The sequence below is a fragment of the Brienomyrus brachyistius genome, chromosome 17 (assembly GCF_023856365.1).
Source record: "Brienomyrus brachyistius isolate T26 chromosome 17, BBRACH_0.4, whole genome shotgun sequence".
Lineage (NCBI taxonomy): Eukaryota > Metazoa > Chordata > Actinopteri > Osteoglossiformes > Mormyridae > Brienomyrus > Brienomyrus brachyistius.
The window spans coordinates 14,529,932-14,550,942 of NC_064549.1; the positions used below are offsets into that span (position 1 = coordinate 14,529,932).

The 21,011-nt window shown below is 47.2% G+C and overlaps 1 protein-coding gene across 1 annotated transcript in view; it reads left to right on the forward strand.

The window, feature by feature from the left end:
• The window catches only part of LOC125712055 (microtubule-associated tumor suppressor candidate 2-like), a 39,044-nt gene extending 21,928 nt beyond the window's left edge, over nucleotides 1–17,116 (forward strand). Inside the window, exons 5-15 of the mRNA XM_048981683.1 lie at nucleotides 3,503–3,658; nucleotides 5,028–5,132; nucleotides 8,256–8,479; nucleotides 12,004–12,070; nucleotides 12,199–12,413; nucleotides 13,269–13,374; nucleotides 14,188–14,261; nucleotides 14,469–14,567; nucleotides 15,698–15,817; nucleotides 16,260–16,357; nucleotides 16,726–17,116. Of these exons, the coding sequence (XP_048837640.1) occupies nucleotides 3,503–3,658; nucleotides 5,028–5,132; nucleotides 8,256–8,479; nucleotides 12,004–12,070; nucleotides 12,199–12,413; nucleotides 13,269–13,374; nucleotides 14,188–14,261; nucleotides 14,469–14,567; nucleotides 15,698–15,817; nucleotides 16,260–16,357; nucleotides 16,726–17,116 (1,655 nt within the window). The remainder of the gene's footprint in view (nucleotides 1–3,502; nucleotides 3,659–5,027; nucleotides 5,133–8,255; nucleotides 8,480–12,003; nucleotides 12,071–12,198; nucleotides 12,414–13,268; nucleotides 13,375–14,187; nucleotides 14,262–14,468; nucleotides 14,568–15,697; nucleotides 15,818–16,259; nucleotides 16,358–16,725) is intronic.
• Nucleotides 17,117–21,011: the final 3,895 nt, after the last annotated feature.

Consider the following 21,011-nt stretch of genomic DNA (forward strand, 5'->3'; position numbering starts at 1 on the left):
GGTGCACGTCAGGGGAGAGAGGGCTCCGAGCTCAGAGGGAGTGCACCACCTTGCCGTCGTCTCCGGTCGGAAGCTGCGTGGGCGACCCTGCCGGTGACAGGGGGGGCACCTGTCTGCTCCTGGGTTACTCTCATTCCACGGAAACGGACTACAGCACAGCTGGACCAGGACCCCCAACCCAGAATATTTTGCCGGGGGGCTCCAGTTTGCTGGGCTACAAACTGCACTCCTGCGCTAAGGTGTCAGAGCTACCCCCCCCCCCCCCCCCATGTACACGCTGTTGGGCTATTTTGTGCCCCTGATCACCGTGGTCTACCAGCGAGTGTGTACCAGTGCGAGGCAAGAGCTTCACCAATGTAAGTGTGCATCGTCACCGCCGCTGCCTTTGTGTCCCGGGGCCACAGCGGGTGTGACGCTGCCCCTTTAAGCCGCCGCGTCACGGTTTGTTATGCTAGTAATGTATCAGAACAGAGGCATCAGTCTTCAGTCATGGCAAACAGGAACAGGTGCTGGTCACCCAGCTCCTTAAAGACCTGAAAACCTGGCAGGATGGGTTCAGCTGGCATAATATCAAAGGCTGAGGAGTGGGCAGAGGAGAGCAGAGATGTGCTCTTACACGTATTGGTGCTTTGGCCGTGCTGGGAGATGGGTGAGGGTGTGTTCACAGGGTGTCGCGTGTGGAATGCCGTGCCAGGGTGCTGGCAGCTGGCGTCTCGCTGTAGAGCTTCTGTGGGCACACTCCACTGGTCAATCAGGTAATCCTCAGGTAATCCCTGTTCTCAGCTGTGGCTGCGGGGAATTCTGTGCTTGAAGAAGTCACACATATCTTTGCGTGTGGGTGTGTGTGTGTGTGTGTGCATGCATTTTTGTAATTATTATATTGTGGGGAACAGATTTCCCACAAATGTGATAAAAACCCTTTTTTACCTTATGGGGACGTTTTTTGGGGGGTTTTCCCATAGAAATGAATGGAGAGTCTCCACAAAGATATAATTACAAACTTGTGTGTGTGTGTGTGTGTGTGTGTGTGTGTGTGTGTGTGTGTGTGTGTGTGTGTGTGAATGTGTGAGCGGGTATACTTTACCTTATGGGGACACAATGTCCCCACCACGTTATGAATACCAAAACTAGTCCCCATAAAGGAAAACTCAATTTAATAAAATCTGTAACTGCAATGAAAAAACTGCATGTTAGCATTTTTTCCATAGAAATGAATGAGTGGTCCAACGTGTTTTTTGTGAGAGTGTGTGTGTGTTTGTCGCTGTGGAACTGGCAGCCACCAATGACTCACCAGGCTTAAGCGATCTGACCCAGTCACCTCCGATCTGGGGGGCTTTACTGTTTCGCAGTCGAAAATCACAGCTGCTAAAACTGCCCAGTGAAACGGAAACAGGGAAACACTGACCTTCCCTGGCGAATAAATGATCATTGCTGTCGGCAAAGCAGGGCTCTCCAGCTGCCTTCCTGTGCTGCCCTTGCAGCAGAGCAGTCAGGATGGCGCTGCACAGCTCTGTCAATAATGGATGGGCCATTTCAGGCTCTGGAGGCCTGATCTCGTATCTTATTCCTTACCGAGACCCAACAGGGAAGAATTTGACTCCATTTTCTAATCTTTCGATCAGAGACTGACATACTCTATGGCCTGAATGTTACTCAGATGAGATCCATTTTCTCGTTCCAGAATCCCCCTGAAAATGGTTCTGCAAGTTATTAATACATTTTTATTGTGTTATTAATTGCATGAGCAGACCGCCATCACCCGTCACCATCTGATGAGATAGACTAGCCCTGCTTTCCTTATGAAAGCACAAATATTTGTGTGTGTGTACAGTATGTATATAAATGAATACACTATGAATAAAAAATGAGCAAGGGGGGAGAGTATAGTGTGTATGTACATGTGTATGCTAGTGTCATCACTTAATGCCCCCGTCCCACCCCCGCCAGTCCCGCCATGTACCATCTCATCCCTCACGAGCCATTTCTAGTTGGGCTGCACGTCATAAGAAAATATGCCTTGCTCTAGTTTATTTTTAAAACTTTTATTTTAGTCTTTCTTTTTTTTTATTATCCATTGGATGTTTAATTTTGTTGGTGCCAAGTGAGACCTACGTGGAGAGATGAGCATCGCTATATATCTATGAGTATCAGCGCAGCCATTTAATGCCTGTTGACTTGTGTGCATTACTATGGTCATTTAATACCCACCAATGTGTTGAGACTGGATTTCTCCATCATTTCTTTCCTGCTGCAATAAAAATCAATTTTCCTGTCTTTCAAGTGCATCAAGTCACAATCTCTGGGATGGCCATTTAAATACACTCCCTGGAATTCCCCAGCAAAACGAGAATTATTTGCGTTCCACCTCTCATGGGGTGAAAGGCTCCAGTAGATGGCAGCTTGACTCCTTGATGAAGGGGATCCTGCACGATGCGTGACCGATGCGTGACCGATGCGTGACCGATGCGTGACCGATGCGTGACCGATGCGTGACCGATGCGTGACTGAGTGCCATCGGAGCCTTGAACCCCGGCCGCGACGCGGTCATCAGCCCGGGAAGGGCGGCCCAAACAGTCTGCTTATGTCTTTCCTAGGGCTCATGGTCATTAATATGTCGAACAATGTGTACATTAAATTCTGCTACTATGTGTGTAAACATAAACTTTATAAAAATCTGCGACTGTAATGAAAAAATTAAAAATGCCAAAAGTCTTCTATTATGTTTGGTTACTTATGGTTAAGGTAAACATGCGACCGTGTAGAGACAAAAATGACAAGCTGTTGTGTAAATTAGATAAATACCATAAGGGTATTTAGTTTGTTTAATAAAAGGACAATGTATAGACCTGTTCTATAAGAAAGGTAATATTAAATGACTTCTGTTGTGATCTGGCGCTATATAGAAAATAAAATTAAATTGACTTGACCTTCAGGGGGGTCGGGAGGTGCCGTTGAGGGGCAGGGCGCCCCCCTAATATAATGGTAGGGGAAACACTGACGGGGTATATCCATGCTCTGTGACGGTGTATGGTATATACACACAGTATATCCCTGATCTACTGTATGTCACATTGTGTGTGGTATATATACACTGGGTATATCCCAGCTCTGACGGTGTGTGTGGTATATATACACGGGGTATATCCCTGATCTACTGTATGTGACATTGTGTGTGGTATATATACACTGGGTATATCCCAGCTCTGACGGTGTGTGTGGTATATATACACGGGGTATATCCCTGTTCTGTGACGGTGTGGTGGTGTATATATACACTAGGTATATCCCAGCTTTGACGGTGTGTGTGGTATATATACACGGGGTATATCCCTGTTCTGTGACAGTGTGTGGTATATATACATAGAGTATATCCCTGTTCTGTGACGGTGTGTGGTATATATACACTAGGTATATCCCAGCTCTGTGACGGTGTGGTGGTATATATACACGGGGTATATCCCTGTTCTGTGATGATGTGTGGTCATCTTGCTCTGCTTTGCAGGTCTCAGCAGTGGCAGCGATGACCCCTCCCTCCTCAGGACAACTGCCCCTGGTGAGGCCCAGCTGCAGGCCCCGGGTCGCAGTAGCCCACACCCCCCTGGCGCCCCCACTCCTCCCCGCCGCTCTCTGCTGCCCCCACCACGTGGCTCCCCCCTCTGTGAGTCTAAGCTTCGGTTAACTCACTTAGATGCAGGTTAGATATTTAATGGTATACTAACATGGTTTGTGTACTTTTGCATTTTAACATTTTTTATATTCAAAGATAATTTGGAGTTCTCTCTCTCTCATTTTCTTCAGTGATGGTATATAAAATATAAAAACGTTTAAAAATGGGTAATATAGTGTGCTAACCTTTAATTACCTGCCCCCCCCCCCCCCCCAGCAGCAGTGTAGCAACGTGTATTATATAATGTGCTTATCTAAATTCTCAGTAAATGCACAGTATTGTGACACCCTTTAAGTTGGACTTAGATACATGAATGGTAGATCTGGCTGTTACATTCAGAAATCTGTCATCTCAAGGTCACCCCTCCCCCCCTTCAAAGTTCACTATACCCCCCACCTCCTCCTAAACCGAGAGGCTGGGTGGGCCGCTGCTAATCCATCACCTCCACACAATGCTTGAAAAGTACGAGGAGCTGTCCGCGATTGCTGCCTGCCGCAGACGGATCCCGGAAACATGCTGCTCACGGTTTCGGGTGGCAAAGCAGATGAAGACAGCTGTCAGAGCAGGACTAACTTGTCGTCTTTGCTATGCACTTATCTGCACTGTAGGCAGCTGAGCCGCGTGGAGGATGGGAGGCGTGTGTGACGTGAGCTGCCCCACCGGCCAAGTGCAGGAGGGAATGGGTCAGAGCATTCTGAGGAAAAAAGGCAGCTTGTTACATTGAGCCGATAGGTTGAATATTAATGAGCGTGCACGTTAATAAGCTTCTCATTTGCATGCTGTCCTGTGACAGCAATTAATCACGAGCGAAATTTAGGTGCCAGTAAGATGAAGGCTGGACTGGCGTCCCTAATGGAAAGGGATGCTCCTCTTTGTAAATGTTTGGTCATAACATGGGAAATGATGGAGAATTAGAGTCAGTTACACGTGATTTCATCCAATAAGTAGCTTACATGACAGGGAACCCAAGAGTGGAAGATTTCTGCCTGTTACGGCACAGAAGTACAAGGTGTCTGATGCATCCATTACTGTTATTACACAGCCCAATGGCCCACTGTGTAAACCCTCTTGCTCTCTTTTTATATACGGGCTTTTGGTCTATATTTAGGCTTCTTCTTTAGGCATGATAAATGGCTAAACATGTAAATGTTTTGATAGATACTTTAGCTATTATTTTCATATTGCTTGTGTTTTTTCATCTATATGAGTTGGGTAGATTGTGTTTGTGTTATGCGAGTGTGATTCCCTGCCATGTTAGATGCTCTCATGTTAGCAGTGACTCCAGCAGATTGATTTATTGACTGTACCATTCCCTGCCTGATGGGGGAGACAGTCTGACACGGTAATGCATGTCTCCCAGCCTGCAGGAAGGAGGCGCAGAAGGACGTAGCTGGGGGTGGAGCCCGCCCCCTCGTGTCATCCCCAAAGCGCTTTGGTGCCATGGCACCCAAGACACAGTCCCCGGGTGAGTCCCCTCACCGCCACCGGAGCTCGTCGATCTCTGCGGGTCGTCAAACCCACAATCTGTGCTCAGCTCACTGTTGTCATGGAGACAGCAAGCTTGTGCATCAACCGGTAGTTCAGACGGCACCACACCGTGTCTGGAAACTTAGTGAGGTTAAAAACAGAACCAGCCGAATTGTGTGTACCCCAGAGGGCAGTTTGATTCATTATATAGGATGGGGGTATGTTCAACCCACCAGGAAGACCTATATTCCTGCATTATTAAATTAATTTTAACATTCTACATTTCCTGTGCATGTGGAGTTTTTGTGTTCTCCACTTTGTCTAGACGTTCTCCCCCATGCACGGTATAAATAATTTTTGATGATGGAACCATCCATTTTCCAAACCGCTTATCCTACTGGGTTGCGGGGGGGTCCAGAGCCTATCCCGGAAGCAATGGGCACGAGGCAGGGAACAACCCAGGATGGGGGGCCAGCCCATTGCAGGGCACACTCACACACCATTCACTCACACATGCAAACTCCACACACATGTAACCCAGGCAGAGAGGCGAACCAGAGGTGTGAGGCAGCAGTGCTAACCACTGCACCACCACGCCGCCCCTGGATATAGTAATTTCAGTAAAATAAAAGCAAGAGCGAAAATAATTATTTATAATTATATAGTGCCTTTCCTGAGGTGAAGGTCACTTTAAAAGAATTTAACAAAAACAAGAAAATGTTTCAAAAACAGTTTAAGCAAAATAAAGCAAATAATAATTTTAAATAAAATAGACCTGCAAGGAGATCATTATAGTAATCGAGACATGAAGTTATAAAGCCATGGATCAAAGTTTTTGCATCCCATGAGTTAAGAAGTGGACGAACACAAGCTATATTACATAGCTCTTAAAACGCGGACTTGAGCAGAAAATGTACGATTCTCAAAATTGAGAAAAGAATCAAAAATTATACCTGAGTTACAAACAAATGAAGATGGCTCTATCAGAGTGTCATCGATGTAATTCAGAATGACAAGTTACCAATAAGGAGGACTTCAGTTTTGTCGGAGTTGAGTTTAAGAAAATTTGAGCTCAGAGATGCAGGCAGTTAGTGAGGGAGGTAGGAAAACTGCACTGCAGCTTGTATTGGTATAAATCAGTGCAGTATGTCATCGGCATAATGATGAAAGTTAAGACCCTATCTGTCGATAAGGTTATCGAGAATAAGCATGTAGATAGTGAAAAGTAGGGGACCGAGGAGAGAGCCCTGTGGAACGCCATGCCTCACTAGCATAGTCTGATCTATGCTTTTGAATAGAGATGAAGCAGTGAGACAGAACTGAAATCATAATAATACCCGACAAACGGGACAGAAGAATATTGTGGTGCAGGGTATCAAAAGCAGAGCTCAGCTTCTGTGGAGTTTAAAGCACCAGAGTGAACAGAGAGAAGATTGTTAACAACCTTATGAAGTGCTGTTTCAGTACTATAAGAAGGGCAGAAGCCGCATTGAAAAGGCTCATAAAGATTATTAAGAGCCAAATAAGCCTGGATCTGAGAGGCAATAACATTTTTCAATATGGAATGAAAAGGAAGATTAGAGATTGGCCTGTAGTCCTTTGATTCAGAACTGAGACGAGATTTCTTAAGGACTGGTGTAACAGCAGCAGTCTGTAAGTCGACTGGAGCAAAGCTGTAGTTGATAAGATGAACAGTTGGAGAGATAAAGATTATAGCAGTTTAATTTCAGCATCATTCCCAAAAGGCATGACTGTGTCACAATGCCGGTGATAAGGCGGTCAAGAGAGTGCCCGAAGCACCCCCCCACACACACACACTGGATTAGCACTTCCACAATCAGGATCCGCTTTCAGGGAGGAAGTAAGAGGAGGGATGCAGAAAACAGTCTGTGAGCGCTGGGAGCAGGTCGACATGGCTGTGCTCGCGTACGCTCCGCCAGGCCAGCTAGATCCAGGAGAGTTAGGCACCAGGACCCAACAGAGGCGGCTGTATAGGACATTCCACACTTCAGTGGCTATCAAATGAGAGATTAGTTAGATAGCTTTAGACAAACTATATAGCACGTGGGTTCATCCACAGGAATTCACCTGTATTTTTACATCTTGCACACATTATCCGGTAGTACTTTGGTTTCAGCTGCAGAGCCTTAAACACTGCTGTACCTGCCACGTCCATTTTACACTGTGCTCCTACTCTCCCTCCATCCATCTCCCACCCGCTCATCCTGGACAGGATGCCAGCCATCCTCCCCCTTTATTTCCCTTAATTGTTCATTTGCCGCTGAACTTAAAATCAATTACTGAACATGATTTGCAATTCACATGGCAATTGCATGAATATTAAGTAGCAGTAGACCTGTTCTTTATACAGTTTGCACACATGTGACCTTCAGATCTGTCCTCTCAGTAAATCTGCTTTTAGCACAACTACGCAAGATTCCAGTTCCTCAGGAAATAAGACACGAGGCATTCGTTTCAGCAGAGACAGGTCACCGATGTTTTTGCTGGTTAGCTATCAAGGATGGCTAGGGGGGTAGGACATTATTTGTCCTCTGCCATCAATGACATTGTCATACCTGAGCAGTCAGGGGGACACAGGAACAGTACAGGGGGCAGCCAATCAAGTCTTTGGGGAAGGTTCTGGGTTAAAGGTCAATAATAAAAAAAAAATCACTTAGACGTTCAGTCCCAGAGCAATTGAAGCCTTGAGAGCCTCTTTATATTGAATCTGAGCTGCATAGCTCTGCAGTTGCCTCCCCAGCTCATATTACTGGTAGCATCTCAATTACAAAAATGTTACAGTTATTTGTGGGATTGTTTCATTTTCAGTCTCCTTGGATTTTTATGCGATTCTTATTAACGTATCAGTTATAAAAAAAAATTTTTTAGTTGTGCAACTTGTCACAAAATAAGAACTTGCGTTAGAGTTTAGTGTAAACTAATCTGTAATTTACCTTTCCTCCTCTTCCACCCCTCCTTTTTGTATTCCTCCTCATCTTCCTCTTCTCCTCCTCTTCCTTCCTTCTCCTCTTCCTCATCTTCCTACGTCTCTTCCTCCTCTTTCTCTCCTCTTCCTCTTCCTCAACTCCTCATGTTTCCCCTCCCCCCCATGCCCTTCCAGTGCACATGCGGCAGAGGCCGGCTTCTGGCGGCCGAGCGGGCGTCTGCTCCACCCCCAACGGCTCCCCACGGCGTGGCGTCCCCGACAGTGAGCGGCAGCTGCTGCAGCTCCAAGGCCGCTGCCAGGAACAGGCGCGCCAACTGCAGGGCCTGCAGGCGGAGCTCGCCAGCGCCACCTTGGGCCTGGACGCCTTCGCCATAGCTACGATGCATTTCCACCGCAAGGTACGGCACGGCAAATTTGCAGACGGGTATAAAATTAGGGCACGTTCCACCTGCAGGTCAGATTGGGTCAGGTGGGGGTGGAGTGGGGAGTGGTGGGGGTGACATATGTGACCTGGGATAAATTTGTCACAAAGTGCTGGGGGGAAGTTGAAGCATCACAGATATCCAGATCTCGGGGGCATGGCTGCAGGTCACTAGTCACTTATGTTTCATATCTTCTGTGTAATAATATTTTTCTACTATGTAATTTAGATTTAGGGAGTTTTGAATGAGAAAATCCATTGATTTTTGAATGATGATAAGTAAAATTAAATAAATAAAGAAGAAATGCATCTGCCCAGTGGAGGAGTGGGGTGGGGGTGGGGGGTGGCAAACACATATCCCACAGTAAAATAGAAGCTCAATGTCTCCATCTACTGTTTACTACTTCAAATTCTTTAGTTTTTTTTTTTTTATCAATGCACATTACCCAGAGTGCATTCTACTTTCACCACTTTGTCATGTGATATGACTCAGGTGACACCAGCCTTGAATGTAAATAGTTCTCTTTGATCAGAGATGCAGTAGGTTTCCTCTGTCTCGGGACCCGCAGGCAGTCCTGCTGGGACCTGGGATGTGGACGGTCTGGCGGGGAGCTCATAAGGAGCAGAAACATGCACTGTGGGTCCCCAGTGGCTGGATTGGGGAACTCTGCTCTATCTGATGCAGACCTGTCACCCTTCTTCTGTCATTTTCCATTCAGCGATGCGCTGACTAGCCACTGGTGAGCTCTGCACAAAGATCCTAAGCTATGGGGCTGTGTCATTAATGGGGTCCTCATCTGTGCAGATAAGGCAGCCGCTGTGTGCCCCTCCTGCGGAGCGTGACAGCTAATATCACCCCATTTCCGTCTCATCTGCCGCCCTGCTTTGTCTGCTGGTATTTTTTGGAATATTGAATGAATCGTGTTAATGACAATAGAGCCTGTCCTCCTGTCAGCGACGGCAACCATCGTTCTCTGGAAAAGAAGCAGCAGGATTCCTCCTTATTAATATACATTTTTTTGTTTTCAGATAAAACCAGTTGCTGAGTGTTCAACCCTGTAATCTCCTTAAAAGATGAGAAAAGTGTGATAGATGGTGTGGAAGAGACATGGGTCAGGTTAACGTGCTAAGTTACATCGCTCCTGTTTGGATAGTATGACCTGCAGCACTAGAGGATGCTGGGAATACAGTGTGTGTGTGTGTGTGTGTGTTCCTGAGGGTATTATCTCTGATTTCTGTTAAGGTGTGGGGTCATCGGGGATTCCCTCTCTCTGCAACTCAGGGCTGCAGGATGTGTACGGGGGCTTTAGTGTCTGCTCACACCCGGGCTGTTGTTCAGTGTGTTACTGTGTGTGTGTGTGTGTGTGTGTGTATGTGTGTGTGTTTTTCTGTGCATGAGCCTGCATATACTTAAGCAGTCATTTCCTTTGGGAGAAGAGGAAATTTGCAGAGCATGCTGGGAAATGCATATCTGCGTATCGATCAGACATCACCCCACTGCCCGCCCCCTGACAGGGACACTCCCTGAGTGTACGCGTTCTCCAGCTCCGGGCTGCCGTGTCTTAGTACAGCATCGTGGGGATTCAGACCCTTAGACTCAGTTAAATGCAGTTACATGTGACCCAGTGGCATCATGCAGAGGCACAGCAGAGCAGGTGAGGAGGCTGTGTGTCATTTTCATGCATTTTGAACATGTTAACCTGCTGGTCTGAGCATCAGCTCTGGATCGTGCTGTTTTTTTTTTGGTTGCATGTGTGTGGGTGGAGGGAGTTATGTTTGTATTACACTGAGGGGGCATCATTTTATAAAAATCAGTGACTGCAATCAAAAAACTTGTTTGGTTACTTATGGTTAAGGTTAGGGCTGGGTAGGGGTTAAGGCCGTTGTTGGGATTTTGGTTGTGAGCTACACCCAAATGGTGGTGATATCCAAAGCTGTAGAGCTAGATCATCTCACCAGGCCTCCATCTGAAGTGGGCCTGTGTAATTACCATGGAGAACCTGGCTTTGCTGCTGCTCTGGTGTTAGCGGTCACCCCAGTGAAATCCTGCAGTCTGCGCCCTGCCATCGTGGGGGGTGGGTGGGGGGAGGGGGGGTGTTCCTGTCCGTTGGGAGTTCTCTATCAGCGTGGTTGATGTCTTCGCCGTTTCTGAACGGTTCTTTGTATTTTCACATGTGAGCGCTTGTTGGTAAACATGATGATTTTCACGCCCCCCGCCCACTCATTGCCATCGTTACCGTGCCGAATGTGACGGATTTTGCGTCAAGTGGGAGCTTGTTTCATCTACAGAGAAATGTGTGAAAAGGCAGTGAGCATCCTGACAGGGAGATGCCCTGCTCCTGGAAACACGATGACAGCTTGTGTTTCCATGGCGAAGCGATGACTGCACGACACAGGGATGAAGAGTCACGGCCTCAGAGCCCCCAGAGAGCGGGCGCCTCTGCAGGTCCGCGCCGGGGAATTAGATTAGTTGAGGGGGGGGGTGGGCAGAGGAGGGGTAGAGTTGGGCTGCTGGGGAACCAGTCTGATAGGCAGGGCTGGACTGGGATTAAAAATTGACCCCACAGTAACTTTTGCGGGCACACATACCCGTGGGGGCAATGCCCAGTACGCCAAGCGGCCTGTCTAGCCCCGCTGATGGATATACTTATTACAGGCGTCCATGGTATTTTGAGCTGTGCACCTGCATCATGAGATTCCCCGGGGGTGGGGGGGCACATATGCAAGCAACAGCCTGTGATTTAAGAATTATATTTCAGGAGATGCCATTGCATTTTTTGAAGGTGATACAGTAAAACAAGTATTCAGCGAAACGTACGTCATTGCCTTATTGCGTACCTGTGCATCGTGCATAACCACAAGAACAGTGGCGGTGGACCTGAAGCCTGGGTCACCCTGGGTGGGACATCGGTCCATCACAGGCCTCACACACGACACAGACACATGCTCTGGGCTGCGGGGTAAACCAGAGAGGAGCTAAGAGACAGAAACCGAGTTTGAAGGTGAGGTAAGTGCTGCCTACTAAAGTAAGGCGATGCAAGTTTATGCAGTACATTGTCATACACAGCGGTAATTCAATGTGCATTACAGAAATAAAAGAAGCATGTGAAAATAAGGGTAAAAATAAGAAAAATGTTAAGAAAGAAGACAGTAAAATACCGGATTAGAGCCAGATTAGGTAGCCAGCGAACCGAGGAGCTAGAGGAGTTATCTAGGGAGAGGGAGGTCTGGGCATCCTTGCTTGGACTGCTGCCTCCGTGACCTGGCCCCATATGGATGGATGGATGGATGGTTGGAGAAATAGACAAAATTGCAGAACAGAATATAATAAACAGTAGAGATTAAAAGTGAATTGAGTGTTTATAAGGATTCCGACCAGCCGTGTGACCTTTCCCTCCATATTAGTATGTGACCAAAAGGTGCATCAGTCTGGACCCCGGATGGGAGAAGCTGCTTTGCCCACTGCTCTGACCTGCCTGCTTGTGTCTGTCTGTGCTGCAGAGTGAGGATACCCTTGTGAAGGAGAGGGCGCTGTCCCTGGAGCTGGCCAGGATCAGAGATGAAGCAGGTTAGTGTGGACCTCCGCGGCTCGAGCCGTCCTCTGTCGTCCTACCCGGGTGTTGTGCTGTGATCTCCTCAACCTCCGGCCTTTACCTCCTCACCTCTGTCGCCCCGCATTCTCGCCTCTCTCCCCAGCCTCCAGCGTGCTGCGTTGGGAGCGATTGCGGGAGGACAAGGAGGAGCTGGAGCGGAGCTGTGCGCGAAAGCTGCAGGCACTGCAGGTGCAGCAGGAGGCAGAGCTGGGGGAACTGGAAGCAGGGCTGATAGCTCGTTACACAGCCCAGGCAAAGCAGCTGCGCGAGGAGCAGCGGACAGAGCTGGGGAGGCTGCACATGCAGCACCGGGAACAGGTGGGGGCGCCATTCCGCACACGCTTTACTGTGCTGCAACACGGCGGCTCACTGTCACCTCTGATCTTCAGGGTTACGGGTTTAGGTCAACAATCCATGGCCATTAGTCTGTGAAGATGTGTATTGTAGTCACGCACAAATTAAGCTGTAATTTATGACCCCACTAGATGGTGCTCTCTGCTCAAAAAAACGGCTCAAAGCATGCCCTAAAGCAAACCAAGAGCACCATCTAGTGGCATAGAAAAATAAAGCAAATGGTTCATGAAGCTTGTATTGCTCGGTTCACTCTATTTGTTAAAAGAGTACCATAGGATTGTACTACTGAATTCCTCCTGACGTACTCCATGCTCCATCGCACCTCCGCTCTGTGTCTGCTCAGGTTTCCTCTAGGTACTGGTTTCCTCTGGCCAGCCAAAGAATTTCAGTTACACTGATCCCTAAATTGCCCATGGTATGTGATTGTGTATCCCCTGCTGTGCCTTATCCTGCCTAGGATCAGCTCCAGGCCCTGTAGTCCGGTTTTGGATAAGAGATTTAAATATGGATGGAAGTATTACACTACACAAGTATCCACACTGCATTTATGTGGGACAGTAATAAGGCACGGATGAAGTAAATAAATCTGCACAGCACATGGCTTTGCCCAGCCTTGGGATAGCCACACACCTCAGCGTCTTAAAGCAATATAAGCTGTATGTACACAGTGCACCAGTGAGCAGCCCACACTGATAACCAACGTGTGGTTTTAAGCTTGTAGAGATGGTCGGTCTTGTCGAGTCATGTCTAGATGGGGAGCACTGAAGCAGTGGTTGGGATAAAACGTCCATCTCAGCTTTCACCTCTCGTTAATCCCAGATGGAGGAGATGAATGGGAACCAGAAGGCGGCCCTGTCAGAAATGGAGAACGCGCATCTGGTCGCCATGGCAATGCTGCAGGAGGCGCATGCCAAGATGTTGATGGGTGAGTACGTCAGCGGATGGTGGTGCCACCTGTGCAGGTCCAGGCAGGGGCTTGTTGTGGCTGCAGGCCTCTGCGGCTGGCGGTGTCACCTGTGCAGGTCCAGGCAGGGGCTTGTTGTGGCTGCAGGCCTCTGCGGCTGGCGGTGCCACCTGTGCAGGTCCAGGCAGGGGCTTGTTGTGGCTGCAGGCCTCTGCGGCTGGCGGTGCCACCTGTGCAGATCCAGGCAGGGGCTTGTTGTGGCTGCAGGCCTCTGCGGCTGGCGGTGTCACCTGTGCAGGTCCAGGCAGGGGCTTGTTGTGGCTGCAGGCCTCTGCGGCTGGCGGTGTCACCTGTGCAGGTCCAGGCAGGGGCTTGTTGTGGCTGCAGGCCTCTGCGGCTGGCGGTGCCACCTGTGCAGGTCCAGGCAGGGGCTTGTTGTGGCAGCAGGCCTCTGCGGCTGGCGGTGCCACCTGTGCAGGTCCAGGCAGGGGCTTGTTGTGGCTGCAGGCCTCTGCGGCTGGCGGTGCCACCTGTGCAGGTCCAGGCAGGGGCTTGTTGTGGCTGCAGGCCTGTGTGGCTGGCAAATCATTCAGGGTTTGTAGGCTTAGTTTTCAGGGCTCACTATACCAGTTTTTGACATAAGCAGGGTGGGGTCTTTAACCTCCGACTTTGGTTTGGGAGGATGTAATATTCATTAGTACATGAGGAGGCTCATCTTTAACAACGCCCCGCTGCAGAGGTGGGCTGTGTGTAAGAGGGGCTGGAGTCTGCGGGTGGTTGGAGGTAGCTGGGGGGGGTCATTCTCTCATGGCTGTTGGCGCCCTCCCCTGGCAGAGCTGAAGGAGGCTCATGAGCAGCAGCGGAAGCAGCTGGAGCAGGACTTTGAGAAGCTCAGGCTCTCACTGCAGGTAGGACTGGTTTTTTTTTTGGGGGGGGGGGGGGGCATAAAAGCATAAGAATGACACCTGTGGTCTGATTATGGTCTTTCATGGGGTGACCAGTGTTTAGATGCTGTACAGAGCAGGGAAATCATGCTTGGAGAGGGGGGTGAATGGCAGCAGACCATGAAACTGGGGGGTCAGGAATTGAGCTCAGTCCTCCTCTGTGCCCGGCAGGACCAGGTCGACACGCTCACCTTTCAGAACCGCAGCCTGCGGGACCGCGCCAAGCGATTTGAGGAGGCTCTGCGAAGGAGCACCGACGAGCAGATTTTGGTACGGTCTCACAAACGCGAAGCAGCACAACGATAAATAAGGTCATTCACAAGACCGGCACACCTGCAGGTGACCCGAAGTACTGCGCCCACAAGATAATTAACTGAAAATGACAGATTGCACTTGTCCAACAGAGATGTTCTGTCTTAGCCCCAGTGTAACATCTTTGGGGTGAAGTGGACACAGAATTAGGTCAAAGCCAAGATGGCCTCCGTAGCAGTGCAGTCTGTTAATGCTTTAAAGGTAGAGTCAAGAAAGACACCATCAGCAGAATCTCTTATACCCAAAACTGATAAAAACAAAGGGACATCAACAGAATGTTCATTAGACCTGTTGTATACATGACGTCCATCCATCTTCCACCATTTTGTCCAATAGCTGGACGCAACTCCAGTCCATCACAGGACACACATAAACACACAGAACATTATGGACGATTTATAGAGCAATTCACCTAACTGCAGGTCTTTGGAGTGTGAGAAGGAAAGCTGTGAAAGTCTTTGCAGAACATGAAAACTACACACATACCAGATAGGGATGGGATTTGAACCCCCACCCCTAGAGTTGTTTGGCAGTAGTGATACCCACTGACACACCATTGTTCATAAGAGCTAAATTAATCAGAATTAGAATTTTTCTGGTTTGACCAGGTCTACCAGTATTAGTGAATAGGTATTAATGTATTACGGTAATGTGGAGATCGCATGTTATGCACATGCCATTGCTACATTGTAGGGATTGTGATAGTCAGCTGGGCTGAGACCATCAAGTTCTGCTGGAACATTTTTACTCTGTTGTAGGGAACAAAAGTTGATTGGCAAACTACAATTTCAATGGCAGTTTCATGCATGCATTCACAAACAACATAAAACCTAAATTAAGAGAAGTAATAAAAAATAGAAATAAAATAGATTTAGGTATTAAAAATAATGAAGCAGGATAAGCTAATATGTTTTATTCCTATGTGGTGCATCACTTAAAGAACTGTTTTTGAATGCAGACTGTATTCATTGTGTATCTGTAGAGGGGGAACAGAATTGTGACACAGTATGATATAGAGGTGATGTGCTAACTGGGCCCCAGGCAGCTGCAGACCTCAGCAGATGTACAGCTGTGTTCTTTGCATGCAGGATGCTTTGGCCCCATATCAACACGTTAAAGAGGATCTGGAGAGCCTGAAGGAGGTCCTGGAGATGAAGAACCAGCAAATCCACAAGCAGGAGATGAAGATTACTGAACTGGAGAAGATGGTAGGTGGAAATGTGTGAATGTTGTATATCCACATACCTGCAGGCCGCTGGTGAGATGCTGTGAGGGGAGATAAATGTTCTGAAGAACAAATGATTACAGGTAAAGTCTTTCTTAATTAAAAAAAAAAAACCGTCATGGAAAATCACTGTCCAAATAGCCTATAAAGGCCGGAGTTTTACGTTTTGAGTTTTACATTTTGTCTTTGTTTTTGAAAATTCTGCTTATTAAGATTGATATTCTTCTGAAAAATGAACCATGTCAAAAGACAATTATGAGTGTGATGAGTGCTGCCTCTCCATGGAGCCAACACTGAGCCGGGAGATGAGAGACAGACGTGCTGTGATGTTATTACATAGCGCCGCTCGGTATATTGGCGTGACACTGAACACCACTGTTAAAGTTTACAGAATTTTAGATGCTGTCCTGCTCGTTTTTGCACAGGCCCTGAAAAATGTGGTTCTGGAGGAGCGAGTGCAGGTCTTGCAGCAGCAGAACGAGGACCTGAAGGCCAGGATCGATCGCAACCTTGCCATGTCCCGGTGTGTGACTTCGTTACATTCCCTGCATATGTCCCCTGTCAGTCGGTGGTGATTTAGCCGATTGAATGTGGCTGTAATGATGCAGGCCTCCAGTAAGCATCCGTATGGCTCTGTGGGATTTCTGTGGAAAACATGATCGATTTAACCATTTTGATTAGTATTCACTTTCTCTGTTTTATGAACAATTACAATCACAGTGTAATTATTTCTAATTTGTTTCCACATTTTTGTTAACTCCTGTATGTTGGTATTGTAGATATCTGGGTACATTCCATGATTTCCCTTCTGATCTGTCCTCATTAGCATAATGGTGCCTGTGAGTGACGTGTGGTTGCCATGGCGCCCTGTCTCCCCGCCCCCCCCTGCAGGCAGCTCTCGGAGGAGAACGCCAACCTGCAGGTATATGTGGAGCGGGAGAGCAATGAGAAGAAGCGGCTGAGCCGCACCAACGAAGAGCTGCTGTGGCGCTTACAGACGGGCGAGCTGAGCCCGCGTATGTTATCGCCAACCTCCTCGCCGGGCCCCGGCTCCCCCGCCCACCATGCTGCCCTAGGCCCCGCCTCCCCAGGCCACCATGCTGCCCTAGGCCCCGCCTCCCCCGCCCACCATTCCGCCCTAGGCCCCTCCTCCCCTGCCCACCATTCCGCCCTAGGCCCCGCCTCCCCCGCCCACCATGCCTCCCTAGGCCCCGCCTCCCCCGCCCACCGTGCCGTCCTAGGCCCCGCCTCCCCTGCCCGCTTCCACCCCTTCCCCAGATGAGTATATGAGCCAGACACTCCCCCTGCTGTTCCCACTCCCCCCTCCCTTCCTTTAGGCCCTCGACAGGAAACCTTCCCATTGGCCGGCTCTCCTACATGGTGTCACAGCTAAGCTAGAGCCTCCTTCATCTCAGCTTAGAGTATTATGAATCAGGCAGTCATTTTAAAGTATAATGTTACTACCTGGAAATCAACCTCTGAGCTGAACTCTTCATATTAAACTCTCTGCCGCCCTCTGCCTGTCGTGGACGTACCGCAGTGTGTGGACAAGAACACTGGCTGATCCATTCAGAAGGTCCTTTTTCCAGGATAAACCGGGAACGGCCGCCTGACCTCCCCGTTCCTGGTTCCCCAGCCCCTCTTGCTGGAGTTGAATCCCATTCGTGTGAATTGGGAATCACCGGCACTTGTGATCGTGACCTGTAATCGCCCGCCCACCCGCTCGTAACAGATGCTCGAACGCACTGAACGGCATCAGACTGCTCTGACTGGCGTTCAGCTGAGACCCGGACAAAAGCACAATCTTCCACATCCCCCCTCCCCCCACTGCTCGCACTGGTGCTTTCACCCTGTATTGCCCTCTTTTTGGGGTCAGGATCGTAGCCGCAGTTTGGTTGTATCCCTGGATAACCTTCTTCACACCAGCAGGTTCTGCCACATCCAACATATGAAGAACATAGTAAGGGTATCCCGCCCCTCCCACCACGTATAAGTGCATAAATCCTGGGTGTACATGAGGCCGCCTGATGTGTGCTTGGAATATCAGGCTCATTCCACTCTTTTTCTTTTACACTAAAATGTAATCAGTTTTTTGTAAACCAGAATGTAAAATGCATGTTAAACTGGATCATGCAGCCGCGTCTCAATGTATTAATTCATTACAATGATAAGAAAAAAATTATAAGCTTTTCTTGTTTCCTGTACGAACCATCACATTCATTGTAACCACCAAGCTTTACAGTTGCCCATTTAAATGTTTCACCCTATCATATTTATTTATTTAAATCACATGAAATCCTAATCAGGATATTACAGCTTAATCATGTAAGAAAAAGAAAAATCCGCCATTTCTACGCAACAAGAAAATAATCCCCTGTCATCATATTATTCAGTCGAACATTAATTTCAGGCCTCGGTGGGTGTACCTACTGGTTTGCTTTTGGTCCTGTGTTCATTTTCAAAAGCGCATCAAGCAAAAATACCGGAACTCTTTTTTCATGCTAGTCACCATGGAGTGGTTGGAGTATTTAGGGTATTTCAAGGGTATTCGAGGCCTTTGGTCCTTGAACACTTTAACCTTCGACACATGCAGTTGTCTTGTGAAAATCATATTTTGCTTCTCTCTGCCCTGAGGAGAGTTTTCATTCTGTTACCGATCGTCAACCAGCCTCTGTCTTCACAGAGACATACAGTTACTTCTGTAGGGGCTGTCAGTAAACACCACAGGTTGCTGTAGGCCAGAGTGGACATTGTTGCTCTAAAAGGTGTGCTGTAAGTCTTCCAGTCATTACCGAAGGAGTATCAGCTATTTTGACTGTCTTGCACCTGTCAGGATAGATGGTAACCTTTCTTTTATTCCGCTTAAAGGACCTGTCCCCCAAAATGGGCCTCCAGGTGTATCACTGATGGTTTATGTCATAAGTGCCACCCTGTCTCTACTTTACCTCTCGTATGATGACCTCTAGAAATGTGGGATGTTGTTATGGTCCATAAATTTTATGTGTACCTCAGTTACAGAACGTAATGTGTGATCTTTCCCAGAGGTCCTTTGGCCAGCTCAACTACACTGAAATTTATGTTCAGTTTGGGATTTAGCTATAAAATTTACTCAGAATTTCAGACCACCCAATGTCACATACCTTGTAATTCATTCTGCAGCAGTGAAAGCTGTCCTCACGGTCCAGTCGATGACAAAGTCAGTATTTGCCTCGTATTTATTTCAGAAGGAAATGGGTGATCTAAATAATACAGTCCTCTATCCTACTTAGATGTCATTTGCTCTTACACCTTGTTTATTTTGTGGCCATATAACCATTTCAGCAATATGAAGATGTTGCTTCAGTTCTCCAGTTTACAGTAGTACATATTTGTCAGTCAGTGAGTTTTCATGTGGGCTCTGCATTCAGCTGCAAGATTTCGAAATTGGAAGCTGCACTGCTGACCTCTGTGGCGATTAAGGAATTCAGCCCACCTGCTTTGGACCAATCAAGTAGCACATCACATGAACTTCACAGCTGAAATCATACTCTGGTGTGTGTTTGTTTCAATTTATGCAACGTGTAAAACCATCTTTTGTATTAAGGTTTGGGTTTGTGTTTTGGTTAATATCATTTAGAAGAATTTTTCAAAGGGATGTTTAGATCTTTTTCTCAAGTGTCCCGACTGGATACCATCTTCAGAGGAAATTTCCACGTTCTTTCATCATACTCAAGGTCATTCTGTCATTTCCATAATAACACTCCATGCTTCAACCCTATTACACCCAAACATATTTTTAATTTTTCCACTGCTTTTTATTAGGAAGATTATTCAACTGTTGTTCAACACAGAGACAGAATTAATGTTCCAGTTAGACTTAGCGCTGTCAAATAAATGTAAAAAATGTCTAATTACACAAGCCCTTGGTGACCTAAGCTTCACTCCTGGTCCAGAAATGTCATGAATTGATGTCAAGAATGATGCAGTATTTTCTTTGAGATTTAATTAAAGAAGCATAGCCTTATATCAGATTTTTAGATCAAAGCTCCCTTAAAGGAGTAACATATTAACAGGGATAAATGATGAGAACTTCACCGGTGCTTCTGACCTAATAACTCAAAGTATTTACGCTGGGTGCTGTGATGGTCTTATGCTGGAACCTCTACTTCCCTATATGTGGTCGTACCCTGCTCCTCGGTTGGGTCCTAGATTAGACTTCAGTTGGATTGCACAATTGGTCCTACAAAGGGTTCTGTGATGGCTTTATGTTGGTCTCCTGCTTGGGAATACCACTGTCCTTCTGGGTACATTGCTTAGCCAAAGATGGGTAACAGCCAGATGTCTTCATTCTGGGCTACACTACAAGCCTCTCAGAATGAGGTATTGACACTGCACTGACAGTCTCTGTGTGCTGGGGGCATGACCATGTACTGCAGGCCCAATGCTCCACTGTAGATCAGTATTTTAGGGTTGAGGGTGGTATTTGTGACCGTTTTTTTGCTTCTCTTTTAATAACTTTGCCTCCCAAGACTGAATCATGTTTGTTTTATTTTCGCAGTATAAGAGCATGGTTGTTTAGTTGCTTGTTTGCATTTTTGTTCCGAAAAATTAAATTATTGTTAAATAGTAGTCTAGATGACCAATGATATTGTGAAGAATGAAGGACCATACTGTATATATCTGCTGATCCATATCAATGCACTTTGGATTCAAATATTAAATAGTGTTACAAAACAATCCTGATTTGGTGACCCTCAGTTGTGTGGGTGGAACTGAAAGCACCATTTGATGAATTTATGAGGTTGTCATGTCGTTTATGTTGTCAGTATTGTGAGAATCCACTCTCTGTCTTTATCAAATGTGTACTTATGAGTTGAACAGATATCTTACCTCCAGTCTAAACAAAAAGCAATGCAGAGTCACGAAGGTTATAAGACCCATTTTAACAGGGTTTCTCTACAATGCTTTTGTATACCAGATCAAACCGTCACTCGCACCTTAAAAGACTGGACTGGCATTTGCTGCCAAAAAGGAGTATTTTCAACGGTGTGTAAGGGGGATGGGATCATACAACAGGAGAACACTGTAAGAAGCAGAATAATTCTGCATTATTGAAAAAAAGCACAATAAATTAAGAATAATTAATCTGCTTGGAATTTTCTTTCTGAACTGCATATACTGAGTGCAAAACACAAAAA